Below are 27,152 nucleotides of genomic sequence, written 5' to 3'. Positions count from 1 at the left end.
TGGAAAGCATTTTCAAACTTTATTTACAACTGTCACAGTGACAAAAAGTAGTTTGGAAAAAAAAAATGCTAGTTTCTCCCTGAGCCTCAAAAAAGAACAGATAGAAGTTACAGGAGGTTCATCTGACAACAAGCATGTTACTCAAATACTAGGATTTTTTTTTCAATACAATCAATTAGAAATACACACAAATTACTGAGAAAAAAAAAAAAAGAGGAGGCCAGACAGGAGCTCAGCCACTTGTCCGAGAGCAGCTGGGTCCCCGACAGCAGGTTCAACCACTGAGGGGCCTGGCCTTAGCTGTCAGCCCCTGGCCTGCTCAGACTGCAAACGGCTGTACAGAGCCATTTACGTGACCGGCAAAAAGAAGAAACCACCCCGTACACATACATATACACAAAGTCAATTGGATACTCAGTTTACAAGCACGTTCCCGTCACACAGCAAGACTGGGACAAACAATCCAGGGTCAGGGATGAGGGAGACACCAAAACACAGGGATTTCAAAGGCAAGACCCCCCCACCCACCCATGTCGGGAGGCAAGGGATGAGAAATGCTGCAAGGGAAGGAGAATGGGGTGAGCAGATCTCCTTGCATGGCCGGCTGCAGCCCTCTCCTGCTTCCTTGAGGAGCCTGGAAGAAGTTATTGCCATTGGTGTGTGCATTACTGGCAGACGACAGAGGGAAGAGGCAGGAGGCGGGGATCCCAGAACCAAAGCCGGCTGCCTACTGGGTGAACAGCACACCTCCACCCTCCTGCCCCGACATGGCCCACAGCCACACTGACCTTGAGGTATTAAATACAGCTAGACACACAAGTCCAAAGCCCGGGGGGGTCAACCTGGACTTATCAGAGACCTGAGGGGGTAGAGGGGGGGGGGGTGGACAGGGGACAACTGGCAGGATATAGTCTAAGGAAGGCTCGAAGAATGCTTCTGGGCCCACAGAGTCCCGCTCTGAAATGGAAATGGAAGAGTCTTTTCTGCAATCTGCTGCTCCAGAAGTTTGGGGGCTCTTAAGTCCAGAGGTGTCTTCCTCACGCCACTGCAGCCCTTGCTGGAAACAGGTGGGAGGGCGGTGGGGATGGACGAGGTCCACCATTCTACAAGGACACCACTGTGTGCCCCGTGCTGTCCTCCAACCCACGCCCAGGAACAGTGAAGAGGAGAAGCAGACACACGGTGACGGTTTTTGTCTCACACTGACCCACACCCGCAGCACAGGGGCTTGGCATCTCTGTACAGTCCTGCCTTGACTGCACCAGTCCTTAGGACCTGCACAGAAGCTCCCTTCCCCACCAACAAACTTGCTGTATTCTCAGTTCCCACAAGAACCCATAGGGGTGTGGTACTACTGCTGCTGCTGCTGCTGCTTCTCCTTCTGCTGGTCAGGTAGGCTTTGAGCCAGAATAGGACTGGAAACCACTGCCTGGCTGTCAGGGCTAGAGGAGGATGGGCAGACCTAGTGGAGCAGCTCCTCCATCCCTCTGCTTCCTGGGACTCTGAGAGCAAGTTTGGGGAAGGGGACAGTGGAAGGAAGGACCTGCCTGCTCAGGCAGTGGCCTTGGAGTTCAACGATGGTTGGTGGGAAGAGTTCTCGTTACTCTCCCAAAGTGCTGGGAAGCAGAATGGATAAATCAGGGGCAAAAAGCTCAAAAGTACTGCTTTAAAAAAGAAAGAAAGCAAAGCAAAGCAACTTCCAGGTGTCTGAGGTCTCTGAGAACCTGGGGCAATGGGGACAAATCCATGGGAAAGACAGGGTGCCCTGCCAGCCAGCTTTGCACACGGCCCCTTTCCCCTCCTTTCCACCACCGACCAACACACCACCGGAAGTAAAAGCAAACGCTGGCTCTGGGTAAGACAAAGCTGGAGATGAGGCCGCAGGTGTCTGGTGCTCTTGCAGCCAGAGCGAAGGCTGACTGAGCACTTCCTGGCTGTGGCACTCCGTTTGATAGCTTCTTAAAAACACGTACTTTGGGCTTTTGCCTGTTGTTGATTACCCCCCACACACAAAGTTCCTTGTTCAGTTGCCCATCCCTCTTAGCCCCACTGCCTCCCCTTCCGACCCCTTCCTGCAAACACTACTGCTTCCTTCCGGGGAGTGGAGCTCAGATACTGATCTCAGAAGCTGTACCCCTTCCCCACACCCCACACCCCTTTCTCAGCAGCTTCCTTTCTCACAAGGCTTTGCAAGTTACCAGAGGGCTCCGCTGCTCAACGACTTAAAAAAAAAAAGTCAAGAAAAGAAAAGAACTCAAAACCAACTGGGTGATTTGCAGGTGTAAAACGGAAGCCTCGTTTGATATTTTCAGCTTGTGGCTCACTCTCTTCTTCCATCGAGATGGGAAAAAAAACAGTTCAGGTACAAGTTGTTGGCTGGTATGACCCAGGCGAGATTGCAGGGACTCTTACTGCTCCTTGTTTTCTTTCGCTGTCTCTTCGCAGGTGTCTTGCTCATTCTCCTGGACCAAGAACTCCTCAGGAGGCCATCGGAGCTCTCCACTTTCCACCTCTCCCTCCGTGGGTTCCACTACTATGGAAGGCAGGCGGTCCTTCAGTTTACAGCAGCGGTCGAAGTCCGATGGGTCAGGAAAGATCTGAAATCAAAGCAGGGCACAGACCTGGGTCACAAGCATATCTGAAAAAGAGAAATTCAGTTCTCTTCATACACACATATTGTCTGTCTAGAGGAGACTAAGCTCCGCTTCTCAGACACTGTGGATACATGAGACAGAAACCAGGGAAGAAAGTTCTAGGAGCAACTGTCCCTCAATCAGACTTCATTTTGAATCCTGAAGCTGCAAGTTTTGGAAGGAGTGCCACCGAATTGTAAAGCCTGGTTTATTTTATTTCCTATTTCCAGATAAAAAGAATTAAAAATCATGTCATCACAGTAAGCCATGTTTTTTCTTGCCAGCAAGCATTTTATTCTTGGAGTCCAAAGCATGCAACAGGTACCGAAGTATTAAGTTCTTGCCAGCATAATCACTGGCACCTAGCAGTTTCTTTACATAGCTCATTTCAAACCAAGGCAGTCAAAAAACGGTGCTTCTCAGGCTGCCTGGAAGAATCTCAGGCTTGGACAAGTTAGCCATACAGACAGTTGGGGATGGAATGAGAAGCCAACTCAGGTCTGTCTGACTCTTGTCTATCCTCCAAGACCACCCTGCCCCTCATGTAGACAGGTCCTGATCCCACTATAGCTGCCAAGTCCAGACCCAGACAGAACGCAGGACTCCCAGTCACTGGCAAGCGGGAAACAAGATCCAAGGTACCTTCCTTTATCACCTGTGAGTAACTCCAGGCTTACTGGCAGCTCTACATCTGGAAGAAGCTACTTGGCTTTCCAGAGTTCCATCAGTGAGTCTGTTTTATAATGCCTACTGTGTGTCCTGCTTAGAGTTGGCAGAAACCCCAAGCCAAGCTATAAAATCAAGGGCCAAGTCTGGCTCTGTGGTTTCCCTCTGCACACACTGCCCTGTGACTACAGCTGACCCAATTCTTTGCCCAACCGCTTAAGTACTTAATCCGCTGGGCTGCTGCTCCCTTGCCTTTCACAGCCCTCAGTGACACACCCAAGAGCTGGAGAAAGGAGGCTGGATCTGGGAAGCAGGGGCTCGCCCAATCACAGACATTTTGGCACCTTTAAAGCTACCTCTTTCCAGCTCTTCACTGACAGAAGAAGAAACTCAGGTCCAGAGTGACCAGAGGACTTGCTCAAGGTCACCAGCTTGTTCATTGCGAGAGAACAGTTGGCAGACACATATGAAGAGTTCCCAGAAGGCTGCCTGCTCCTATCTGGATGAGGATAGATCCATGGCAACAGACAGTGGTCTTCCGTCCCCAAGAGGTAGAAGAAATGCTCAGGACCTCCCAGCTTCCATGGTGCACTGAGGGTGTCCAATCTTACTGTACCCCAACTATACACACGGTGCTTCCCCAGCCATGTCACAGTCTGACCATGTCAAGGCCACATGGGGCTTCTGAGAATCACAGGCCTCAAGAAGCCTCCCAATCCCTACAGACCAGTGGTTATTAACCATTTATCCAATAAAGGCCTATTGCTGGGGATTAAGCCTTAAGCCAGCTGCCCAAGCAGGCATCATTAAAGACTTAACAGGGCTCATAAAAAATATCATAATAGCAGCCAGAAGAAAGACAAGCCAGGGGGGGGCCAGGCCTGGGCAGGTGAAAGGAGGGAAGCTGAACACCATCCGCAGCTTTCTCCTCCTGTGTGAGCTAACCCCAAAATTGTGTCCTTGGTCTGCGCTATGTGCACAGATTGGAAGGTGCTGAGTGGGGAGCGACAAGGTTAGAAAGGCACGAGACCGTAGGAGTGGAGAGCATTTGATTTCAATGCAAGCTGGGAAGAAATATCTCTCATTTGGATTTTAGGTAAAACAATGTCGATGCTGATGCTGATGGATCAGTTTGTGTTGAGCACCCTTTCTTCATAAATAATAATTCCACAAAGTCTGTACTGGGTGATCCCTGTGTGTGTGTGTGTGTGTGTGTGTGTGTGTGTGTGTGTGTGTGTGTGTGTGCACGTTTGCCAGCTTGAACTCAGGGCCTTATATTCTCACTTGGCTTTTTGCTCAAGGCTGGTACTCTACCAGTTAATCCATATCTCCACTTCCAGCTTTTTTTTTTTTTTTTTTGCTGGCTAATTAGAGATCAGAGTCTCTCAGATTTGTCTGCCTGTGTTAGCTTCGAACCACAATCCTTAGATCTCAGCCTCCTGAGTAGCTAGGAATACAGGTGTGAGCCACCAGCACCTGGTTGAGTGATTCCTATTGCATGGGTCAAAAAAAAACCCTGTAGTACAGAGGGCATGTCCCTTGCTCAAGGCCATATCCTTGGAAAGTGACTGTAGAATTTGAAGGAAGTATTCATTTGAGGATACTCAGTTGAGCCACAGAACAGAGGTCCTCACTGTGATTGCTATTGATTGATTTCTGTCAAGTCCTCTCAATTCCAGGCTTAATTTCTCCTTTTGAGGAGTCAAGTAACCTTCTGGTCTCATTACATGGTTACAAGTTCTTGACAAATACTGAGATGGTGGGATGCTTTGGGGACACAAACAAAATTCAAATGTCTTTTCCGGAGCAATTTCAACATCACGATAGCAAGTAGCCAGTTTCTAAGCAAGAGACAGCAATTAAAATAACTCCAAATATGCTTTTCATACCAAGCATGCCACAATTAAGTCTTTGAACTCCTTGGAGGGAAATCTGAGCAATGAACTTCTGATACTGCTTAGTTGCCGAACAACTTTGCTCCCTGAATTGCTCAAAATAGGAACCATTTTCTTTTTAAAAAGTGCGTGGACAGGGCTGGGAAGGTGACTCAGTGGTAGAGCGCTTGCCTTTCATGCATGAGGCCCTGGATTCGATTCTTCAGCACCACATAAGCATAAAGAAAAAAACCCGGAAGTGGCGCTGTGGTTCAAGTGGTAGAGCGCTAGCCTTGAGCTGAAGAGCTGAGGGACAGCGCCCAGGCCCAGAGTTCAGGTGCCACGACTGGACCCAAAAAAAAAGTGACTAGACAAAGCTTGTTAACTGTACTTTAAAAACCATTATAATAATTACTCAGATAATAATAAAATCAGAGATTTTATTATCAGATTATATGAATTTTTGCTTCTGAAAAATTGCTGCTCTCTTCAAAATTAAACAGAAGGTGCCCAGACACAAACAGCCTCACGGTTTCCTTGCAAACAAGACAGAAAGTCTTACAAAGTGTTGCTAAGTCTTTTGCTAGAACAATCTTATCTCCAACAGCTGCTTAAGAGGCTGACCCTAAGGAGGTCAATGTTTTTCCACTAAGTCATGCTTTTTAATCATCCAGGCAGCAGAAAAATGAGAGGTTGCAACTGTAATTGGATGGTGTGGGGAAGGGAGTGGAAAAGAAAAAAAAAGAACTTGAGCTAGACTTGCCAAGCACATGACAGGTAGGGTTGAGGCCAGCCCAGCATGTCGGTTGCCTGCAGGAATTGGCAGGGAATAAAGAATGACTCCTGTTCCAAAAAGAAACTGCTTCTGGTCAACATCCTAGTCCAGAGTGCCCCTTCTTTTCCTTCTGAATTGCAGAAAGTCAAGGGGAGGGAGAGAGGGGAGGGGGAGGGAGGGAGAGAGAGAGAATATCTTTCTCAGCACAGACACTTCTCTAAGAGGGTCAGAAATAAAGATGGGGAAACTGAGGATTTTTTTTTTTTTTTTTTTTTTGGAAACTGAGCATTTTTTATCCTCATCCAGGGCAGGGTAGATCTAGAAGCAGCCATCCCCAGCTGTGATTCTCCCAGCCCTACATCTATAGCCATTGCTGGTTGCATCCAACTGTCATATGGGCTGCCTGGGTGGAGGGCTTGGACATAAGGAATGGGCACCAAGCCTTTCCTTTGCAAATAGAATAAAGTCTTGTTAACCACACTCTAAGAAATCATTGAGGTGTGTGTGTGTGTGTGTGTGTGTGTGTGTGTGTGTGTGTCCCCTCTGTGCAAGCGTAGCAGGCATTACCAGGGCCAACTCTGGAGAGGCAAATTTTGTCAGGTGGTCCCCAATCCCAGTAAGTCATCACATTCGGAGTACTCAAATGAATTCGTGTGAAAGGTCAAGGGGGATTCAGGATAATCGAGGAGGGATATAGCCTGTGAGATGGAGTTGAGAAGCTAATATATTGGAGTTTCTAGCAGAAGTGAGTTCTGTCCTTCAGAATGCTCTGTTATAATGAAAATATTCTGTAATGTCCAATAAGCAGACACTAGTCAGTCACGTGCTGGCTCCTGAGCACTTTTAGTATGTCTGAATTTCATTGAGATGAATTTACATATGGCTTAATATAAGATAAATATAAATATAATAAAAACTTTAAAAGCTACCTGTGACTAGAGACTACTACATTGGAGACATAATTACGAAGACAACGAAGGAAGAGCTGTCCCAAAAACTCAGGTGATTTGCTTGGCTGACCAACACAGGTGACCTCACAACTGAAAACTAGGGGCTTGGGGACAAGCTTCTGGAGAATACTAGTTCATCAGCAAGGTTTTGCTCGGGTATGAAAGTCCCAGGTAAGCCAGCTCCCATTTCATACATGGAAGGGAACTGAAAGGCAACACCAAGTCTCCAAAGGCCCCAAATTTGGAGGACTGGCTATCAACTGTCTGCTTCTAAGCCAGGTGACCGAAAGCTGGCTACCCCTGGGATGGGGACAGAAGACAGAGATGCTTGGCATCTCGTGTGGAAAATGTGAGTGATTCTGGTCAGAGCCACCCTTGCCCGTGTGTGCATCCCTCAGTCGGCAAGTCGAGCTGGCCACAGAGAGGCTGGAGGGGCTCCACAGAGGGCTAAGTGATGCTGATAGGGAAAGCAGACACCAGCAGGTGGAGGAGATGAAAGGTGGTTAACTGGACACAAAGAGCTAATTACCAGCTCTGCAAGCTGAGACCTTGGCAGCCTGAACACCCTGCTCCTCTTTGCTGGGGAGGAACAGAGGAAAGGAGTGATGGAGGAGGGGCAGTAGGAGGGGAAGGAGGGCAGAGAGCCTGGGAGAAACAGTCTGGCTAGTTCCCCAAGGCACTGGGTACAAAACCACACAGTAAGCCTCTACCCTCTCCAATTGCAGAGAAGAACAAAGAATCAACCCCAAAGCTGCTATGGAAAATCACCATCCCACAAATGAGCCAGGAAAAATTCTGTTTTTACCTTGTTCCATCTCGTCCTAGCCATGCAACCATGATCAAGTCATTTTGACTTTTTAGAACCTCAGTGGCCTCCTGAGAGAAATGGAGAAATGAAAGCCGGGTACCTCAGCAGCTCACACCTGTAATCCTAGTACACAGAAGGCTAAGATCTGAGGATCACAATTTGAAGCCACCCTGGGAAAGAAAGCCTGTGACACTCTTAATTAACTACTAAAAAGCTGGAAATGGAGCTGTAACTCAAGTGGTAGAGTACCAACCTTGAGTGAAAAAGCTAAGCAACAGCACCCAGGCCCCAAATTCAAGCCCCAAGACTGGCGCACACACACACGCACATGCACACACACACACACACACACACACACACACACACACACACACACACACACTCTCTTTGCAGTGTTTTCAGAGTGGATACTGATGTTGGCTATTAAGAGGCAGACATTCCCCTCTTCTCCCCCTGTATAAATTCAGATGAATGCACTAGTAGGGCCTTGGAGAGAATCTAATATAGGTATGTGTAAACTCTTGAGTTCCTAGGCCTGGTTCTTAACTTAGTCAAGCTGGCGTCCCCACAGAGCATTTAGAGTGAGGAGGGACCTGGAAAGCCAACAGCCATAGCTTGGGATAGTAGCATATGAACAGCAGTTTGGGCTCCAGATTCACTGGAGAAATGACTGTGGCATCACTGTCTACCTCCCAGTGCTTCTGTTTCCTCAGCACTTGAATAAGTCCATGGATTGTGCAGCCCCTGGACTCTTTGCGAAGACCCTAAAGCCAGAGGGTCTCCTACTCCAACCCTCAGCTCGTCACTCTAGGGACCTGCACCTGGGTAGGTCAGATTCCTCCTGACTCCCAGTGCCCCATATCTGAGTTTATTTTTTTCTAGAGATTAACAATGGATTGGCCTTGTATGTTTATTGCTTCCTAGGAGGGGGTTGGTCTGTAACAATGATCAGATTTCTCCCAGCATCCTGTTCTGCCAAGGGGAGAATGAATGAGCAGCAGCTCATTGATTCAGATGAACAGAACATCCTGCACTTTGCCCCTGACCATCTTTGGAACATTTGCCTTCTACTATTTTCTAATCACTATAGTGTTTGTACTGTTTGCACCTTAGTGGTTTCTCATGTGGTATGTGACTGGTAAGAGCAGAAAGAATTATAGCACCGGAGTAGCAGGGCAGTCAGGGATAGGAGGGGAGAACCCAGTTCTGCTCCAATGCCAGTGACTCGCTGACCATCCCACTTCCCTGAGCTGGGACTAAGTCTACCTCACTCTGTCCTGCTCTTCCTTGGTGCCTCTAATCCTCAGGGCACTTGAGCAGAGATTTGGGCTGTAGAGCAACTGCTGAGCCTCCTTCCTTTGGATCAAAGATGCTTAAGCCTCTAGCCTGGAAACTTGAAAGAAAAGGAAATCCTTGGGATAAACACCATCTGTCATAAACATCTTTCAAACACACACCCATCCTGCAAGGCAAGAGTTCCAGATTCCAATTAATTAATATTAATTGCTACTAATAATGCTGGACCCAGAGAACAGACGAGTATTTTTGAAATGTGAGAGGTTTCCCAAAGCTCTCTAGGTAGGACAGAAAAAAAAAGGAATAAAGTTATCTGACATAGATGATTTCAGATACCCGCATCTGACTATGTCATCACTGAAAGAAGACAGGTCTCCAGTCTACCAGATCTTTCTCTCTCTATTGTACACTCATACTACCCAAACGTCCCATGATCAGACCCGATTCCTTCTTTCATCATACAGCCTTCCCATCCTTGCCCAGAGTACCCTTCTTAATCCTACCATATCTTCCAAAATCACCCTGAGTGGAAATAACTCTTTTTTTTTAGGCCTTCTTTGCAGCTCTATCTCATGGTCACTGTTTGACTTCCAAAGACATTAGCAGCACCTTACCCAAGCATGAATAGTATAAAAAGCAACAAGGAGTGTCACTAGTGATTAGTGACACTAACGAATACAGTTGCTGTAAATCGTACAGGTCCCACAAGCATTAACTCCACAATTAAAATGAAAACCAAAATGTAATGTCCTTTCAGGTCCATTCATGTCCTTAATGCATCAACAAAGATAATCTTCATTGAATATTGGATCTTACATGCAGGTAATTTTTAATCATAGGGAATGGTAAAACAGAAAAGTTGAAATATTCTTCTGCTTACTCAGGTGTCGAGGTCCTAAGACAAGCAAAGCACTCGTATGACTGAGTGGCCAGCTGAATTAGTCACTTTCTCGATGGAGTACCATTGTTACTTGAAAGAATGACTAGCAAATGGATTATTCCAACTTGGTATTTGGTAGCCAATTTCTTTAAAGTGAACCAAGTGAACTTGTCACTTTGAGAAAAATGATTGCTTGCATTTGTTACTGATGATTTGAAAAACTGGGCTTTCAAATGACAACTAGACTTGTATCAGCTTAATAATACTTACAGACTTTCTGCTGAGACCAGTGGAAATATTAACAAATATGAATTTTTAACTATTACAAAATGAGATATATCAACACTGAGACATCTGCATAATTCAGTGAGTTGATTTGTTTTTCAAACAACCAGTGCATTATACTATAAAACAAAGTATGGGTAAAAGATTCAATAAAATGGCAATCCAGATGAATGAATGTTATCTGTTAGTGGTGCTGGAGACCGTCCAGGGCCTCATGTATACCAGGTAAACACTGTACCACCAAATCATGTTTCCAACCTGCACCAATGAATTTCAATGTAAAAGATGAAAACTTCATTCATAGACTTCAGATATCATATGACTTTTAAGGAACTACCACTTGGCTGGGCACTGGTGGCTCACACCTGTAATCCTAGCTACTCAGGAGGCTGAGATCCAAGGATCGCAGTTCAAAGCCAGCCCAGGCAAGAAAGTCCGGGAGACTCTTATCTCCAATTAACCACCAGAAAATGGGAAGTAGCACTGTGGCTCAAGTGGCAGAACACTTGCCTTGAGCTGAAGAGCTGAGGCACAGTGCCCAGGCCCAGAGTTCAAGTCCCACAACTGATTTAAAAAAAGAAAAGAAAAGAAAAGACACTACCAGTTAGGGTTTGATGAAGTATCTAATTCAAAACACCTGAAAAAGCTGTGAACATATATGTCTTCCTTTTCTAACTACATATCTATATAGGCCAGGTTTTTTTCCCCTAACTTCAACCAACAATTGTAATTGACTGGCTTATGGGAAACACATGTGAGGATTGAGCTATCTCCCCTTAAAATAGACATGAAAGAGAGTTACAAACATGTTCAGCAATGTCCCTCTTCTCATTGCACATCTTCTGTTTTGGAAAATATAGTTACTTTTATAAAAATCCAATATTTATATTAACATATGATGGTTTTATTGTTCTTCTAAATGAATTAGTAATGGTGGAAAAATCTGTTTTAATTCTAAAACAATAAATAGAGACAAAATCCACATAAACAAAAGCTCTTTGGGTGATCATAAATAATTATTAAGAACATAAAAAGTACTGAGACCAAAAGTTTGAGATCTCTTGGTCTAGTGGGGGAAAAAATACCCTGAGGAAGAAAAACATGTAAGTCAAGGTTAAAAGGCAACATTTCAAAACTGGAAAATAGTTAAGCGGAACCTACCAGGGGTTTTAGATGGCTCATGCCTATAATGCTAACTACTTAAGAGGCTGAGATCTGAGAATTAAGGTTTGGAACCAGCCTGGACAGACAAATCTGAGGGATTGTTATTAACCACCAATTAATTAATTAATCAGTTAATCAACAAAAGCTTGAAGTGGAGGTGTAGCTCAAGTGGTAGAGCACCAGACTTGAGAGAAAAAATTAAGCAAGAGCATGAGGCCTTGAGTTCAACCTCTACTACCAGCACAAAAATTAACAAGTGGAAAATCAAATGAGGTGCCTTCACACCTGTCCAAAGGAGGATATAAGAAATACTCTCCTCCCATCCAATGTGAAAATCTAGGATCAGATTGAAGGATTCCATTTTATTACTTATTTTTCTAATAAAAATGAGAGAGAGGAACTCTGTAGGTAAGGAAATGAAGGTCCAAAGAGGTGACATAAGTTGCCTATGATGGCAGAGAGATCAGCAAAGCCAAGGTCAGGAGCCAGCTATCCAGAGTTGCAGTTCTTTAACTCCCTGAGCTGGGGAATCCTGAGTTCTTTGTCACTGGTGGTGTCCCAGCAACCCTTGGGTGACCTAATGTCACACTTCTGTAGAGAATGACCCATGTTCAGATGGCTGGTCCAATCTCAAAGCTGCATCCTGCTCTGAGAGGCAACAGAGTACTGATTCCAGGAAGAGTGTATATCCAGTGTTCCTAAACTCTTAGTCTATGCGCTTCTCCAGAAGAAGTGTGTCTCTATTTGCATGTCCTAAACTTCCCACTATATTATAAATATTAACACTGCAAAATGAAACATGTATACCTCTCTTTCTGTGTGTGTCAGTACTGGGACTTGAACTCAGGGCCTGGATGCTGTCCTTGGATTTTTTGCTCAAGGCTAGTGCTCTAGCCTCATGGACTTTTGCCCAGGTTGGCCTCTAACCATGATCCTCAGATCTCAGCCTCCTAAGTAGCTGGCATGAGCCACTGGCATCAAGCACCACTCTTATTAATGAACTCAATAGGTTATAAATACCATAGCAATTTAAGATCAAACATCAGCTACTAAGAAATTCATGAAATCTAATACTTAAGTCTTAAAGCATCATTTCTCTACCAGAAACTTTCTCCTTTATTCCATAGATATTTTCCTTAATGAAATATATTTCTTAATATAATATATATATACATAAGTTTCAGTCATTAGCTTTCCATGGTTCTTTGTAATAAGAATATCTATTATGTATATAAATAGATATATTCAAATGTCCAGTGACCTTAAGGTTTTGTTAAAAGAATTCTGTGACATAATTCTGAAGCTGTGTGTGGTAATGCATTCCAGTGCATTCCTATAATCCCAGTACTGGTACTTAGGAAGCTAAAACAGGAAGATCAGTAGTTCAACCAGCCTCAGCTAGATGATAAGTTTGAGGGCAGCTTGGACTTCACAGCAAGACTATATCTTACAACACAACAATAAGGGGCCAAGAGAAGAGGAATAGATGAATGAAGAGAAGGAGGAGGGGTGGTGTAGTCAAGAATTCAATGTATATACTACACAATTAAGGAAAGTAAGGGAAGAGGTGCATTGGGAAGAGTAAGTGAGAATATTGAAAGGCATGACACTGACTGCGGAGCATTGTATTCATAAACTGCTTTGTTAAATGGCAACTCCTTTGTACAACTATGCAGAAAAAAATGTAAAAACCCAACAAGTAACAAAAACTTATGGGTTGACTTATTGTAGCTAATAGTACCTAAGTGATCAAGGAATATATCACAATAATTAATAAACACAAAGGTAAATTCTCAGTGGATTAATTTCTTACTGTGGAGGAGAGATGGACCTTAGAGGGATACCTAGACCACAACATTTGTTTGACATTCTTAAAGTTTCAAACCGTGGGGTAGCATCATGAGAGAAGGGTAGAAAGCAGATCTTCTCTTAGAAAAAGGGAGGAAACACTGGAAAATGGTATGGAGGTTCCCCAAAAGACAAAACATAGAGTTTCCCTATAACCCAGCAATCCCACTCCTGGGCATTTGTCCAATGACCGCAAACCAGGCCACACTAAAGCACAACCATGTTCATTGCAACATTGTTTACCATAGCTAGGATATTGAATCAACCCCTATGTCCCTCACTGGACAAATGGATCAAGAAAATGTGGTATATATACAGGATGGAAGTCTATGTTTCCATCAGAAAGAATGGCATTGCCCCATTTGTAAGGAAATGGAAAGACTTGGAAAAAATTATATTAAGTGAAGTAAGCCAGGCCCAAAGAAACATAGGATGCATGGTTTCCTCATTTGTAATAATTAGAATGTGCCTATAAATCTACAAGTAATCCCAGTGAATAGTAAAAAACAAAAACTTATACGTAGACAAGATAAATTACACAAGACTCCAAACATTCACACAGTGAGAGCAAAGGAGGATATTCCTTAGAGAGGATCACAAAAGCTCAATAGCTATGTGCATATGCTCATATAAAATGATGCTTGTCAAAATGAACTCCAAGAAATGGAAACAAGGGTTTTTTTTTTTTAATCACACTATTTGCGGTTGTTTTTTTTTCTTTTGTTTTTTCCCTTTTGTCGCTGTTTTTTTAATTTCTGTACCTTTTGTCTTATCTGTAAGTTTATCTGATTTGGGGAGGGGAAGGGGAAGCACAGAAATGGTGGGACAAAGGGTGAACTAACTCAGCAGTGACACTCACTAGACAGCTCTATTGAAGATGAACTACACAGCTTGTAGAGGAGGGGGGTCAGGAGGAGAAAAACGAGGAGAAAACAAGAGAGGGAGTGACATTGTTCAAAAACAATTGTATTCATTACTTGACTTATGTAACTGTATATGTGACTGTGTGTATCACCGTTGTGATGTGCACCTTTACAATAAAAATAAATAAATAAATCTGCTAAACCAAGAAAGAGAGAGAGAGAAAGAGGAAGGAAGGAAGGAAGGAAGGAAGGAAGGAAGGAAGGAAGGAAGGAAGGAAGGAAGGAAGGAAGGAAGGAAGGAAGGAAGGGAGGGAGGGAGGGAGGGAGAGAGGGAAGGAGGAAGGGAGGGAGGAAGGGAGGAAGGGAGGAAGGGAGGGAGGGAGGGAGGGAGGGAAGGAGGAAGGGAGGGAGGAAGGAAGAAGAAAGAAAGAAAGAAAAGAAGAAAGAAAGAGAGAGAGAGAGAAAGAAAGAAAGAAAGAAAGAAAGAAAGAAAGAAAGAAAGAAAGAAAGAAAGAAAGAAAGAGAGGGAGGGCAGTCGTGACAGAAAGGTAGGAAAAGGAAATCACAGAAGCCTATCTTCAGGAACTGTAATTTGAAAAAGTCACAGAAGGAAGCTGAAAATGAGGATATGAATTTCCTGAGAACCCTTCCTGCTGACATGGCTCTTGGAAAGTTTCTATGAATCCCTGGGCCAGCCATCTTCCTGTTTAACACTGTTCAAATGCGGAGTAGTGTATTCACAGAAGCATTATTAAGAAGTTATTTGGCATGAAACTCTCTGAAACTAACGTGCCAAGCAAAACAGCCAGAAAGGATCCGGATGCTTCAACTGCCTCCTCCAAGGGAGCGAAAGACCAAACAAATACAGAAATCATAATTGCATAGTAGCTGTTGTTCTGAATGCTTCTGTCTGAGAGGATAGAAGCAACTTCTGAAGAAAGCAAACTCCCTTGTGATATCAGCAGTACTGTCCCCTAGAAGAACTGTACTGTATAATTTCACAGTTCAAGAAGCTGAAGTATCAACCTTCCAAATTCTTGTTATATCCAGATACCTGCTTTTTTTTTTTACTCACTTGTTGAAAAGCATAGGTGTGTAAAACTCAAACTCCATGACCACAAAAATGTAAAACTAGTGTAGGTGTCATAGATAGTAACCAGAATAGTACTAACATTTCTAAAGTTGTCTGTGTAATGCCTGAATTTACTTTATAAACCAATAAGAGGATTGTAGCCTCTACTCAAATGCTTGGCTAGGCTGTCTGTATGCACCTGGAGTCCAGCAGACTTGGGGTAGAAGGCCCCTGGATTCTGAGTTCAAGATATCCATTATGTTTCAATCTACTTCTAAGCATCCAGCTGAGCCTTACTGCCAGGGAAGCAGTATCTCTCAAATGTGACCATTCCATGACCCAGGCCAAGAACCCCTAGGACCTCATAGTAGTTTACTGGACTAAGCATGCATCTGGCCCAGCTTCATAGGTCTCTAAGTCAAAAGGATTTCCTGGTTTTGTCCAAGGTCATATAGTACTCCAATGCTGTTAATGGAATAAAAAGGACACTTGGAGCCATGGCCAGCCCATGGACATGTGTAATCCAGAGTGTGCCTATCATGGCTAAATTTGGCTTCAACATCATCATTATCATCATGCTTGGAATAAATAATGAACTACAGGAAAAGATAAATAATGTTGAAACACACTGCAAAAACAAGCACCTTTCTGACTCAGTACACAGTGCTCCTCAATCATTACCCTATCTCAGTAGATGTTACCCCCCTGAGCTGTTGTTTTCTAGAGCTTTCAATGCTAGGAGCTTAATGTTTTGATATGCTCTTTTATTTTTTTAAGGTAATACATAATCAAGAGGCTTAATGATGTTGAATTTCTCTGAATCAGACATTTTACCTCCAGGAATTTATTCAAGGAAACAAACCAAGCCTGTGCAAAAAATTTATGTAAAATAGTGTTCAAAACATTGTTTCTTGTAAGAACAAAATATGCCACAACTTAAATATTCAGTAATTAGAAAGGCATGTAACAAGATGCAATACTATTTTGCAAAGGAAACAAAATACAAAGAATACAGTCACAATATTATATTAAATGAAAAATAAGGATTCACTACAGCAGATTTTTAAAAATAGAAAAATGTAAAAAATAGATGTACAAATGTTTTGGTATTCAGAGAGCAATACACGGTGTTTTTATTTTTCCTTCTTCTTCTCTTTGAACTACTGCATGCTTTTCTAATTGCCATAAAAAATGAATTGAGGTCAAGCATGGTGGCAAGGGTCTGAAATTTTAGCTATGTGAGAGGCAGAGGCAGGAAGATCTTGGCTTGAGGCTGACCAGGGCAAAACTAAGAAATCCCATCTTAAAACTAAAGCAAGCTGGGCGCTGGTGGCTCACGCCTGTAACCCTAGCTACTCAGGAGTCTGAGATCTGAGAATCATAGTTCAAAGCCAGCCTGGGCAGGAAAGTCTGTGAGACTCTTATCTCCAATAAAACCCACTAGAAAACCGGAAGTGGCATTGTAGTTCAAGCGGTAGATCGCTCGCCTTGAACTGAAGAGCTGAGGGACAGCGCCCAGGCCCAGAGTTCAAGCCCCACCACCAACAAAAACAAAAACAAAAAAACTAAAGCAAATGAGGGCTGGAGGCATGACTAAAGTGGGAGAGCACCAGCAGAGCAAGCAAGCCAGTGAATTAAAAAAACAGTACTACCAAATATTTTCTTAAATAAAATACATACTTTACCAAGAAAACTACCCCCTGAACCACGGTAAGCAGACCTGGAGATCAACCATCTCTGGATGATTGGGTGACATTCATCACACTCTCTTTGCTCAGGTCCATCCAGAACCTTCCTTCCCATTGATACCATCATTTCTCCTGGCTGAGAGGCCAATGTCCAGTGTATAGCTAGATGCTTAAGGGCCTTTTAAAAACAACTTATCAAAATGAACAAGCCACAGGGAACTCAGTGAAGTCCCCACACCCAGCCTACTCCCCTCGAGGCCAGGATGCTTATTTGACAACACTTTGGGGAAATTGTAGGCACATTTACATTTTGTCCAAGGTGGGCTTGAGCCACAAGGAGTCATCTTCAGACTATAGAGGGAAGCACTCAGTAGACACTGGACTTGATTTATGGACACAGGGGAGAGGCTAGCAGAAGACTGGAATAGAAGGAAACCCCCCACAAGCCTCCACCCTGCATGAATGAGGGCTTGTCTTCATATCCTCTGAGGACTGTTTCAGCACTTGGCCCTGAAAGATCAGCTCAGGACATTTGCTAGACACCCAGGAATAGCACTTGGCTTCCATCACAAGATTCACCACCCAAAAGCATCCCTTTTCCTCACGGTACAATCCTCCTTTTTCTTATCCAATGGAAGAGACTGGGTGAACTGGAGGGGAAAAAAATATCTGATTCTATGAAAACATTTGCCATGGGATATCCAGAGTACCGGATCGTTCTCAGCACAGGAAAGGGAGAGGGGAAGGACCTAATCATTAAGGGACTGTGTTCTCAACACTGTAGGAACAAAGTGGAGTCTAAGACACAGCCCCTGGCTCTGCAGCGGGATGGATGGATGCACAGCCACTGCGAGAGGGAGGCGATAGGTCCAACACAGGCTCTTTGAGAGCAGCTAGCTGTATAGCTCCAGTGTGCAGACTGGCTGGAGAGTGAAGAACGCTTGTTCTCTTGCTGGCTACGCACAGACCCACGGTTGTGTGCACAGGAGACAGGGGGAGAGGGAGAAGTCTCCTAGGGGACCAATTCCCAGCCCTCCATAGGCCCTAATCCAGGGGTCATCCACAGCAATGAACATGACTTTGTGCTGAGGCTTTCAGCACAGGAGGGAAGATGCTAGATCCTCAGACAACATGGACTTGGTAGAAAGAAGAGAGGCGATGGCTCTGTAAGGGCCAATGCCACTGAGAGAAGTAGGCACCTTGTGATTCTGACCCCCATGGTCCTAACTGCCTGCTGTATTCCCTTCACTATGATTTCTACCCAGGAGAGGGGTGGAGGGAATAAGGAGGATAGGAGAAAGAAAACTTGTCCCAATTCCAGTAACTTGTCGTGTCTATGGCTGCCCTTCTCCTGCCAAGGCTTTTGGAATTTTAGCTTTATGTCTCCCTAGGGACAACGAAGGCTTTTTAAAGTCTGGTGTTGTGAAAGACGATTTCCTGACGACCATGGGACTTGTGTGCACAGCTGCTCATCGCAGCCTCCGAGAAACTCTGGACTCCATGTGGGGTATGATGGGCTGGGGGTAACCAAGGAGACAAGGGGAGTGGGGAGGAGGACACAAATGTAGCTGATAAGTTGTGTCCAGTCTGGAGGAGGAGGAGTTCCTGGTGGGGACAGGAAGGTGAGTAAGAACCTGCCTGAGGGCTTCACCAGTGATAAAGGAAGCAGATTCTACTGTTAGGCAGCCCGGCTGTGCTGCGTGGGATTAGAGGGGCACTTATAAGATGACAGTGTTGGACTGGGAAGGTGGCTCAGTGGTAGAGTGCCTGCCTAGCATGCATGAGGCCCGGGGTTCTATTCCTCAGTACCCCATAAGAAAAAAAAAACGGAAGTGGCGCTGTGGCTCAAGTGATAGAGTGCTAGCCTTGAGCTAGAGAGCTCAGAGACAGCACCCAGGCCCAGAATTCTGGTCCCATGACTAAGGGGGTGGGGGGGGCGGGGGAAGATAACAGTGTTGAACTTTGCTGCTCCAGATACAATAATGCACAGTGAGTTCATGCCTACTGCTGGGCACTGGTGTGGCTCACACCTATAATCCTAGTGACTCAGGAGACAGAGATCAGAAGATCACAGTGTGATGCCAGCCAAAACAAACAAACAAAAAAAGTCTGTGACACTTTTATCTCCAATTAATTGCCCAAAAATTAGAAGTGAAGGTATGGCTCAAGTGGTAGAACACCAGCCTTAAGTGGAAAAAAAAAATCAAAAACTAAGGACAGCATTCGTGCCCTGGGTTCAAGCATCAGTACCAGCACATTAGGGTAAAAAAAAAAAAGACTTCATGCAGACAGACTTACAAAGATGGGAGGAAAGTTTGTGATAACAGGGAGCCTCTCCTTAGAGAGAAGCCACTACTCTTATAGAGTAAGGGGGCAGAGAAGGCAGCAGCTGACTCTAAGACCTGGTACTGGGAAGCTGCTCTTCAGGCCACACAAATCCTTCAGTCCTGTCCCCAGGAACACAGCCACAACTGAGGTTCTTGGTACGGGAAGAAGCAAATAATAGGCAGACATAAAGAAAGGTCAGCCCAGCACTCTCCCTCCTGCCCAATTTCTCTCCCTCCTATCTTAGCAGAGGAAGCACTAGCTCTGTGATCAAAAGGGAGATCTGTGATCTGTTCCATACACTGGGCATGGGAGCCCTGCATGGGGCCTCCTGGAGGAGAGACCCGATTCCTGCCTGACCCAGAGTAACAGCTCTACATGACCAAGAGTAATGGTGGCTGGAAGGCAAGTGCAGCCACGCAGGTGCTGCTAAGGGAAGGATTTAAAGAGCCCAGGAAAGGATGACAGTATCAGATACAAAGGAAGGGACAGACAGAAATGAAAACCAGATATCACCAAGGGCATAAAACTGTAAGCCTCCGCATGCCATGCTAGGGGAGTTTAGGCAGCAAGGCCAGCATCCCAGGGCCCCTTGGGTTTCCACAGACAAATCCCCAGGACTCTTCTCTGTCTAGAGCCCAGGCCAATGTGGGTATAGAATGGAAAAAGTCCCTCGGAGAGAGACAATTTCCCAAACTCTATTTATTTGTTTTTTGCAGTGCTTAGGGATTGGATGCAGGGCTTGGGCATCCTAGACCAAGAATCTACCAAGACTCTACCTCAGCCCCAATCACCATATTCTTAAAGAGTCCTAGAGCCGTGGAAAGAGCAGGCTCCACCAAGAAACCAGTGACTTGCATGGGATGGATGTAGACATCCTGTCTCCCAGGCTGGTACTCAGGAACAAGGTGCAGAGAGAGAGACAAACAGGCAGGCCGACAGACAGACAGACAGATAGAGACTGCAGAAGAAAATGCTACGGCTCTGGTGGACACAAATGATCCTCCCACTCATCTCTGAGAGCTGGCTGCTGCCTGCAGCCTGCTCAACATGTCCTCAGACTTTCTAGTAACCATTTACTCACCCACTCCATGAGGTGTCACAATTTGTGCCAAGTAAATGTGCAAGCATAGGTTCCACTTGTTTCACGGGAGATGTAGACAAAACAAGGCAGAGGATTTGTAGACTTTTAAATATGCTCGCAATATGGCACTAACTTTCAAGGGACAGTAGTAGACCGACCTAAATCTTTCAGGACATAAACATGCATCTATCTGTAGTAACCTGGACAGACATAGGTCTGAGGCTAGCGAAGAAGTAATAATGGGTGCCTACATGCCCAGCACCTGCCATGTGAAGATGCTGGGCATCCAGGGTGAGGGAGGGAGAGGGATAAAGATAACAGTAAGTTATCCCTTGCTCTCAATGACCAGGTAAGGAGACGGTGAGGTATCATTGAGAAGTACAAAATGCCACAGGTACTGATAGACAGGTCACGCCCAGGAGAAAGAAATCAGAAAAGCTTCATTCTCAGTAGGGCTAGATGGTGGGGGCAAGGATTGACAAATTCCAATGGGTCATATATATCTGATGACCTTGTTCCAAGGTCAAATCACAAGCTTGAGATTCTGTTCATATGCCAAGTCAGGATTAATGCCTCTCTCAGTTCCTTGGAAAAGTAGGTCTCAGAAAAAGCTACATACTATTATTATCCTCAGGAGTAAAGCCAAGAACAGAGCTCTGAGACTCCTAGCCATGAGCCAAGCCCAAGTATTCATGGTGATAGACTTAGCTCAAGAGGCGGCCCAGACAATCCCCAGAACGTTAGTGGAAAAGCTTTTAGTTGGATATCACTAGCTTGAAGGGGCCCAGAGAGTCAACTAAAAGTTGTTCTACCTGCTCATTTCCGAGCCCCTCATTTAGCCTAAACAGGAGCTAGCCAAGAGGGATCTGAAGCCTCAACAAAATTACAGAAAAGGTGGTAGTATCCCTCCCAGGTCCTCATTTTCCTTTGAAGCCCTACCCTGACTTCCCTGCCCCACACTTACTCAGCTTCTGTCCATCAAATTGCATCAGCACGGCTTCTATTGAGATTGACTGTAGCTTCCTACAGCCCATCCCTGAATGACTGACCACACTGCCTGTGTTCGGTAAGTTCATGTGCATGTTAGTTCCCCAACCCAAACCTAGACTCTGTGGAAGTGGCCAACAGAGCAAGTTTCACATGGACAAGGCCCAATAAGTGTTGCTTCATGCCACATCAAGGTAACCAAGAGCCCTTTCTGAAATCCTCTCATGAAAATAGTGATCCAAAGTTCCAGGTAAGGTCTTATGGTACTGGGCAGTGGTCCCCACTCAGAGGACAGGGACAGATTTCCTGGGGACTGTGGGAATGGGATTTAGAGCCAGCATCATGAGGCCAGAAAGACATGATCTTATTTTTCTCTGGCCACTGCAGCCCTAACTCAACTCCTCTAATTCCTTGGTCACTTGCGCTAATAACCCTCAGATCTAGAAGAAGGGCCTGAAGGACTTAAAGTTCTAAAAGACTACCCTGCAGTGTCTGGCTGATGTTGTAAAGAATACAAGAAGTACATGCAATACTTACTGATGACTATGTCTGGAAAGGTTCTGTGATGGAAATCTAGAACCCAGAACTGAAAAAAAACCTCACCTATAACCATTAAGAGATTCAATGTGACTCAGAGGCTTGGAAATTACTATACAAAAACACACTGGATGGTTGACCAGGAAAGTCCTGTACCTCCCCCTAGGCCAGGAGGCCCTTGACTGTCTTTCTTGACCTACTTTGATGGAGGAGAATATGCAACCAGCCCAGGAAAAAGCAGCACCCTCAGCTTCCTACTTCTATAGCTTCATGGGATCCTTATTAGCAACCAGCAAGACTGACTATATTGACACAAAACAAAGGGGCCTCCTTGATCCTCCCAAGCATTTCTGAAGTTATGTTCCCAACCTTAGTTTTCATCTTTGCTCCTTTTGAGTCCCTTCTTCCTATCATTCCAGGTTTCCTACTTGTTTCTATCTTTATGAAATCAATGCCCCTGGAACTACTTTTGGGAATAACCAACCAGATAGCTCTAGACTACAATCAGAACCAATCTAAGGTGCAGGTGCATGGTACAGCAGAAGAACAATGCTTTGAGGGTAGAAAGACCCATGTTCTTCCCTAGGGCTGGGTCTAGGTCCTCATCGCAGGATGAGAGGTCATAATTTTGCTAGTTACTTGGAGGTAGGAGTCTCTCAGATTTGCTTGCCCCAGCTGGCTTCAAACCGTGATCCTCCTATCTCAGCTTCCTGAGCAGCCGGGATTATAGGCATAAACCACTGGCACCTGGAAAAAACATTCCTTGACAGTCCAAAACCAGTTCTCTACCCCAGAGATGACTGAAGTGCCCTGTCGCCTGCTAGGCATGGCAAGCCTGAAAGAGCACTGGAAAAGGAGTGTGGAGAAGTCACTTTACTCCCTTTTTGTGATCTTTCTGCAGTTTGGATCTGGCATTCAAGATGTTCTCTCTGCTAGATTCCAGTAGCAGCATACCTTGAGAGAACTTCCTTTGTTATTTTAAGCAGCTCATTCACAACCCTGAGGAGGCAGAGAGGGTCTGACAGTCATTCTCCCATCAGATTGCCCTCCCCCATGGGCCTTCCCATTGCCATGTTCCTCCTCCCCAGGCATGGCTGGCGAGGGAAGTTCTGGTCTGAACTGAGTACACCTTTGCCAATGGGAATGAGATTTCTCAGAGCCAAGCTGGCTAATTAATAATGACAGCTAATGTCTGCTGGACCCTTATGTGTCCCAGGCATTATGTCTTAATCCCACACTCCTGTGACATTGCATGCTTACCGTGTGTGTGTGTGTGTGTGTGTGTGTGTGTGTGTGTGTGTGTGTGTGTGTGTGTACAGCCCAGGATTACTGATATTCAAGGACTGTCCTGGAGTCACATAGCTCTTATAGGTGTCACTGGGACACAAAACCAAGTCTTCTTCCAATCCCAATGAAAGCCACCAGGCTCTAAGCAATCAGAGGGAACCTAGTACTGAACTTACCTGATAAGACAGACCATCCTTCCGGGGGCTGAGGCCAATCTCCTCCATGGATGGGGCGTTCATCATCACCTCAGTCATCTCGGCCGATCTCAGACAGTCAGGGCTGCCAAGAAACCCAGACCAAAAGTCAACACACACATGCATGCACGCATGCACACTCTTACATTCCTCCTCTCAGCATCTTTATGGCTCTGAGAACAGGGCACTGTCTGAAGACAGGAAAAGAGGTGCCCAAATCAGACCTCACAGCAGCAAAACAAGCTTACATGGAAGGAGGCACCTTCCAGGCCTCCAGTACCATGGATTAGCAAAGCCCATGGTCTGCAAACCTCCTTTTCCCTACTCTCCTCTACACTGTAATCCCCTCCCACAAAGGGTGACCCTGGATTTTCTTTCCATTGATGAGCTAAAAAAAAAAAATCCACAGCAATAGGTAGCTGAGTTGTGTGTCCATATAAAAGCTAATTCCTCCAGGTCACCCTTCATTCCACTACCTAGAATAAAAATCTCACATAAATTTACAAAGAGAAAGTCCATATCATTATTATTACATAATAACAATAACAGGTCAGCCACAGGGAAACAAAGCCCAGTCATGCTGGCTCCCTATATGGCCGTCTGTTTGGTGCTCCTTTTAGCAAACTGTCCCACTTAGAGTCCCAAGGGGTCAGCTTTTCAGCCAGCTTCTTATCTGCCATCCAACTCCCTCCCCTCGCCTCGCCTCGCCTCGCCTCAGCGTGGGCAGCTGCATGCTCATAGTTTGAACAACACCCTCTGGATTAAAAAGCCTTAAGGATACCAGGACTCTGATTGCAAAGGAAATTTCCAGAGGGGCTAAGCCGGCCCACCAATGGCCGGCATGTGAAAGTGCTTTGTACTCTCTAAGCAGGATACAAATGTCCCATTATCCTCGCACAGCCACGGGAACACACAGGGTTCCCATAACACGCAATGCCAAACACATCAAATCCAGGTACCAGCTACGTAACACCTAGTATTTTCACCATCATGTCTGTGCAAATTGTTTAAGAAAAAGGTGAGGTGGGCATTAGAGAGATGATAGCTAAGAAAACAGGGACAGCAGGTTCTTCATTGTCTTTGTTACTACATAGAGTACATAGAAATGGCATTGGAGCTGGGTGTCCAGGGCTCATTGTAATCCTAGCTACTCAGGAAGGTGAGATCTGAGGATTGAGGTTCAAAGCCAGCCCAGCAGGAATGTATATGAGACTCTTATTTCTAATTAAGCATGTGTGGTGCGTGCGTGTGTGTGCCTGTGTGTGCACGCGCACACACACACATACACCTCTGAAAGTGGCACTGTGGCTCAGGAGGAAGGATGCTAGCCTTGAGAAAAATGCTCAGGAACAATGCCCAGGCCCTGAGTTCAAGCCTCCAAAACTGAAATATGAGAGGGGATAGAGGGAGAGGGAGAAGGGGGGGGGGGGAGTCAGAGGGAGAGAGGGAGGGAGGAAAGGAGGGAGGGAGGGAAGGAGGGAGATGGTTAGCATCAGGTTTGGAAACAGAAGCCAAGAGTTTCTGTTCTAGACTCTGCCATTCAAGAGCTGTGTGATCTTGAAAACAGTGGTACAACCACTGAGCCACAGGTGCCCTGTTTGTTACTAAGAGGCTGATCTTAATGCATGGCATGATTGTATTAAAGACATAGTCTATGGAAAGGAAGTGTTACAGACTATCCAATGCTCGTCAATAGAAGAACCTTAAACTTCCAATTTCTTGAAGTCTAACATATATATATATATATATATATATATATATATATATATATATTTGAGGGGCCATCTACTTACTAAATGCCAGCTACTTACTTAATTTTAAGAGACACAAATCTCTACCAGCCTTCAAACCCTCACCCTCAAGACACCCTACCAATGGTGTACCAAGGAGGAAGGAACTAAGGACCCCCCCTCCCAGAAAAGAGGGGTACCAAAGTCTCAGGGATAGGGAATTTACTTCGTTGTGAGAGTTCAGTCCCCTCTCTAAACAGCCAGGTTGTTGGATGGGAGGGGAGATTAAGGGAAAGATGCTGGGCTGGAGAACAAGTTTAGATTCAGGAACTGGGACTTGCAAGGCAATTTTCCCCTGGGTCCTTAAAATCCCCCCAAAACAAACGAATAGCCAGAGGAGCATCCTCGGGGCTCTCGTGGTCTGGTGGAGGGGTGTTCCGTCCTCTCTTGGATTTGAGGAACAGGTCCCACAAGTTGAAGCGCGAAGCATGAACTTGCCGGGGTGGGGGACGGGGGCTTTTCCCTACAGTCCACCCCTGTCCCCATCCCGTCTGAGCTCTTTGTGCCGGCACCTGAGAGCATGCGCGGGAGATGGCCGGCTCTGGTCCCCCTCGGCCGCCCCCTCCTCTTCCCCGGCCCCCCCAGCCCCTCCTCCTGCCCAGCTCAGGAAGGAAGAAGCAGCCGCCTGCGCGCACGTCCCAGCGACCAGGAGCCTTCTCTCCCCCATCCTTCCTCTGCCTGATCACGCTGGCTAGGGACAAACGTCTACCCACCCCAGCTCGCTCCCGGCAACCTGGCCCAGGAAGGGTGGCTTCTCCCCAGCCCGGCCCCTAGGAGACAGGGGGTCTGGGAGGACAGGGGTGGAGAGGGTGCGCGCGGGCCGGGCTGCAGCTGGTGGCTTCGGTGTGAGGACAGCGTCCCCCGCCCCCCTTCCCCAGAGCTCTGCAAACCCGGAGGCTGCAGCGGCTCAGCCCCGCTGCAGACAGCCGGCCTCCACGTCCGGCCTCCACGTCGAGGCTCGCAAGCAAACAAAAAGGAAAAAAGGGGGGAGGGGAGGGGAGAGCAGACCCCCCCCCCGCGTCGGGCGGCACGCGTCTCCGCATAGGGGGTCCCCCCGGAGGGTGGGGGTTCAGGCAGGACCCTGGGCTCCTGCACCCCACCCCAGCCCTCCCATCCCTCCAGGGAGGGCTCCCAGCTCACTTCCTTTATCTGGCTGGCCCTCGGGCCACCCCCCCCCCACCTTGGGCCACCTCGATGTGACTCCCGCAGGGGCTGGGGCGGGCAGTGTCCGTGCCACCGGCTGACCTCGAACCCGCAGCCCGGCACACCGGCTTAGGATACTCACCAGTGAATGGGGAAATACACAGACATGAAGTCCTAGGGGAGGCTGACCCACGCCCTGGGGGTTTTAAATGGTCTGTGCGTCCCGAATGAGGAGGACACGGGCGCTGCCAGGCACGACGGGCAAGCCGAGCGCGGGCACTGCGCGATCGCCGGTCCGCCTTCCCGAGACCGCCCCGCTGCCGCTGCCGCTGCCGCTGCTGCTGCTGCTGCTGCTGCTGCCAGCGGCGTCGGCGGAGCACGCGGCGCGCCTCGCTCTCCACCGAGCTCCGGGTCCCACAAAGAGCCGGGCCGGCCGCCTTTATAGCGGAGGAGGCGGGGCTTGGCGCCGCGGGGCCCCGCCCCCTCGCCCACTCCTGGAATAACGTCACCAAAATCATGAATGGCTTCAGCGGCGCGCGCTCGCAGCTCGCGCGGGCGGCGGCTGGGGGGCGCGCTCGGCCGGGCCTCGCCGCGGCCGGAGGTGTGCGGAGAGCCGGCTGGGAGCGCGCTCGGCCCGGCCTCCCCGCGGCCCGAGGTTCGCCGCGCCGGAGCGCCAGCCGTCACCCCCGCCCGCTCGCGCGCCCGCGGCCCCGCTTTGTAGTTCAATGACACGGCCGCTTCCAGCCCCGAGGCACCGCTCGGCGCCTGCGCACCCCCGCAGGGAACGCGGGGGCCCGCGGGGGCCCGGCCGGGACCGGTCCTCGCCCCGGTGGGGGGGGGCGCCTGGCACCGCGGCCCCCTGGGGCACCGCTCACTGTCCCCAGCACTCATCCTCCAAACTAGGCCTCTCCCCGCGATCGTTGTCCGGGGCAACGTCATCGCGATACCCCCTCCACGGCCCGGGAGCCTAGCGCGCATCCCCGGGATGCTCTGCGTGGAGATG

At 46.9% G+C, this 27,152-nt stretch overlaps 1 protein-coding gene across 1 annotated transcript; it reads right to left on the bottom strand.

Annotated features, from left to right (window-relative positions):
* Lbh (LBH regulator of WNT signaling pathway) lies at nucleotides 1-26,554 on the bottom strand. Its single transcript, XM_042696718.1, has 3 exons — nucleotides 26,292-26,554; nucleotides 23,199-23,301; nucleotides 1-2,597 (listed from the first exon to the last, which is right to left on the bottom strand). The coding sequence occupies exons 1-3, from the start codon at nucleotides 26,315-26,317 to the stop codon at nucleotides 2,409-2,411; spliced, it is 318 nt and encodes a 105-aa protein (XP_042552652.1). The 5' UTR covers nucleotides 26,318-26,554; the 3' UTR covers nucleotides 1-2,408.
* Nucleotides 26,555-27,152: the final 598 nt, after the last annotated feature.

The sequence above is a fragment of the Dipodomys spectabilis genome, unplaced genomic scaffold (genome assembly GCF_019054845.1).
Source record: "Dipodomys spectabilis isolate Male_0828 unplaced genomic scaffold, ASM1905484v1 ptg000210l, whole genome shotgun sequence".
NCBI classification, from domain to species: domain Eukaryota; kingdom Metazoa; phylum Chordata; class Mammalia; order Rodentia; family Heteromyidae; genus Dipodomys; species Dipodomys spectabilis.
The sequence above is the reverse complement of the archived record's forward strand: the minus strand, read 5'-3'. Positions and strand labels throughout refer to the sequence as shown.

Excerpts from the sequence above, each read along its gene's own strand:
- Lbh (XM_042696718.1), bottom strand. The coding sequence starts at position 26,317 with ATGTCTGTGTATTTCCCCATTCACTG. Across the intron at positions 23,302-26,291 it reads GTGTATTTCCCCATTCACTG|CCCTGACTGTCTGAGATCGG; the intron begins GTGAGTATCCTA and ends GTTTCTTGGCAG. Across the intron at positions 2,598-23,198 it reads AGGATGGTCTGTCTTATCAG|ATCTTTCCTGACCCATCGGA; the intron begins GTAAGTTCAGTA and ends CTTTGATTTCAG.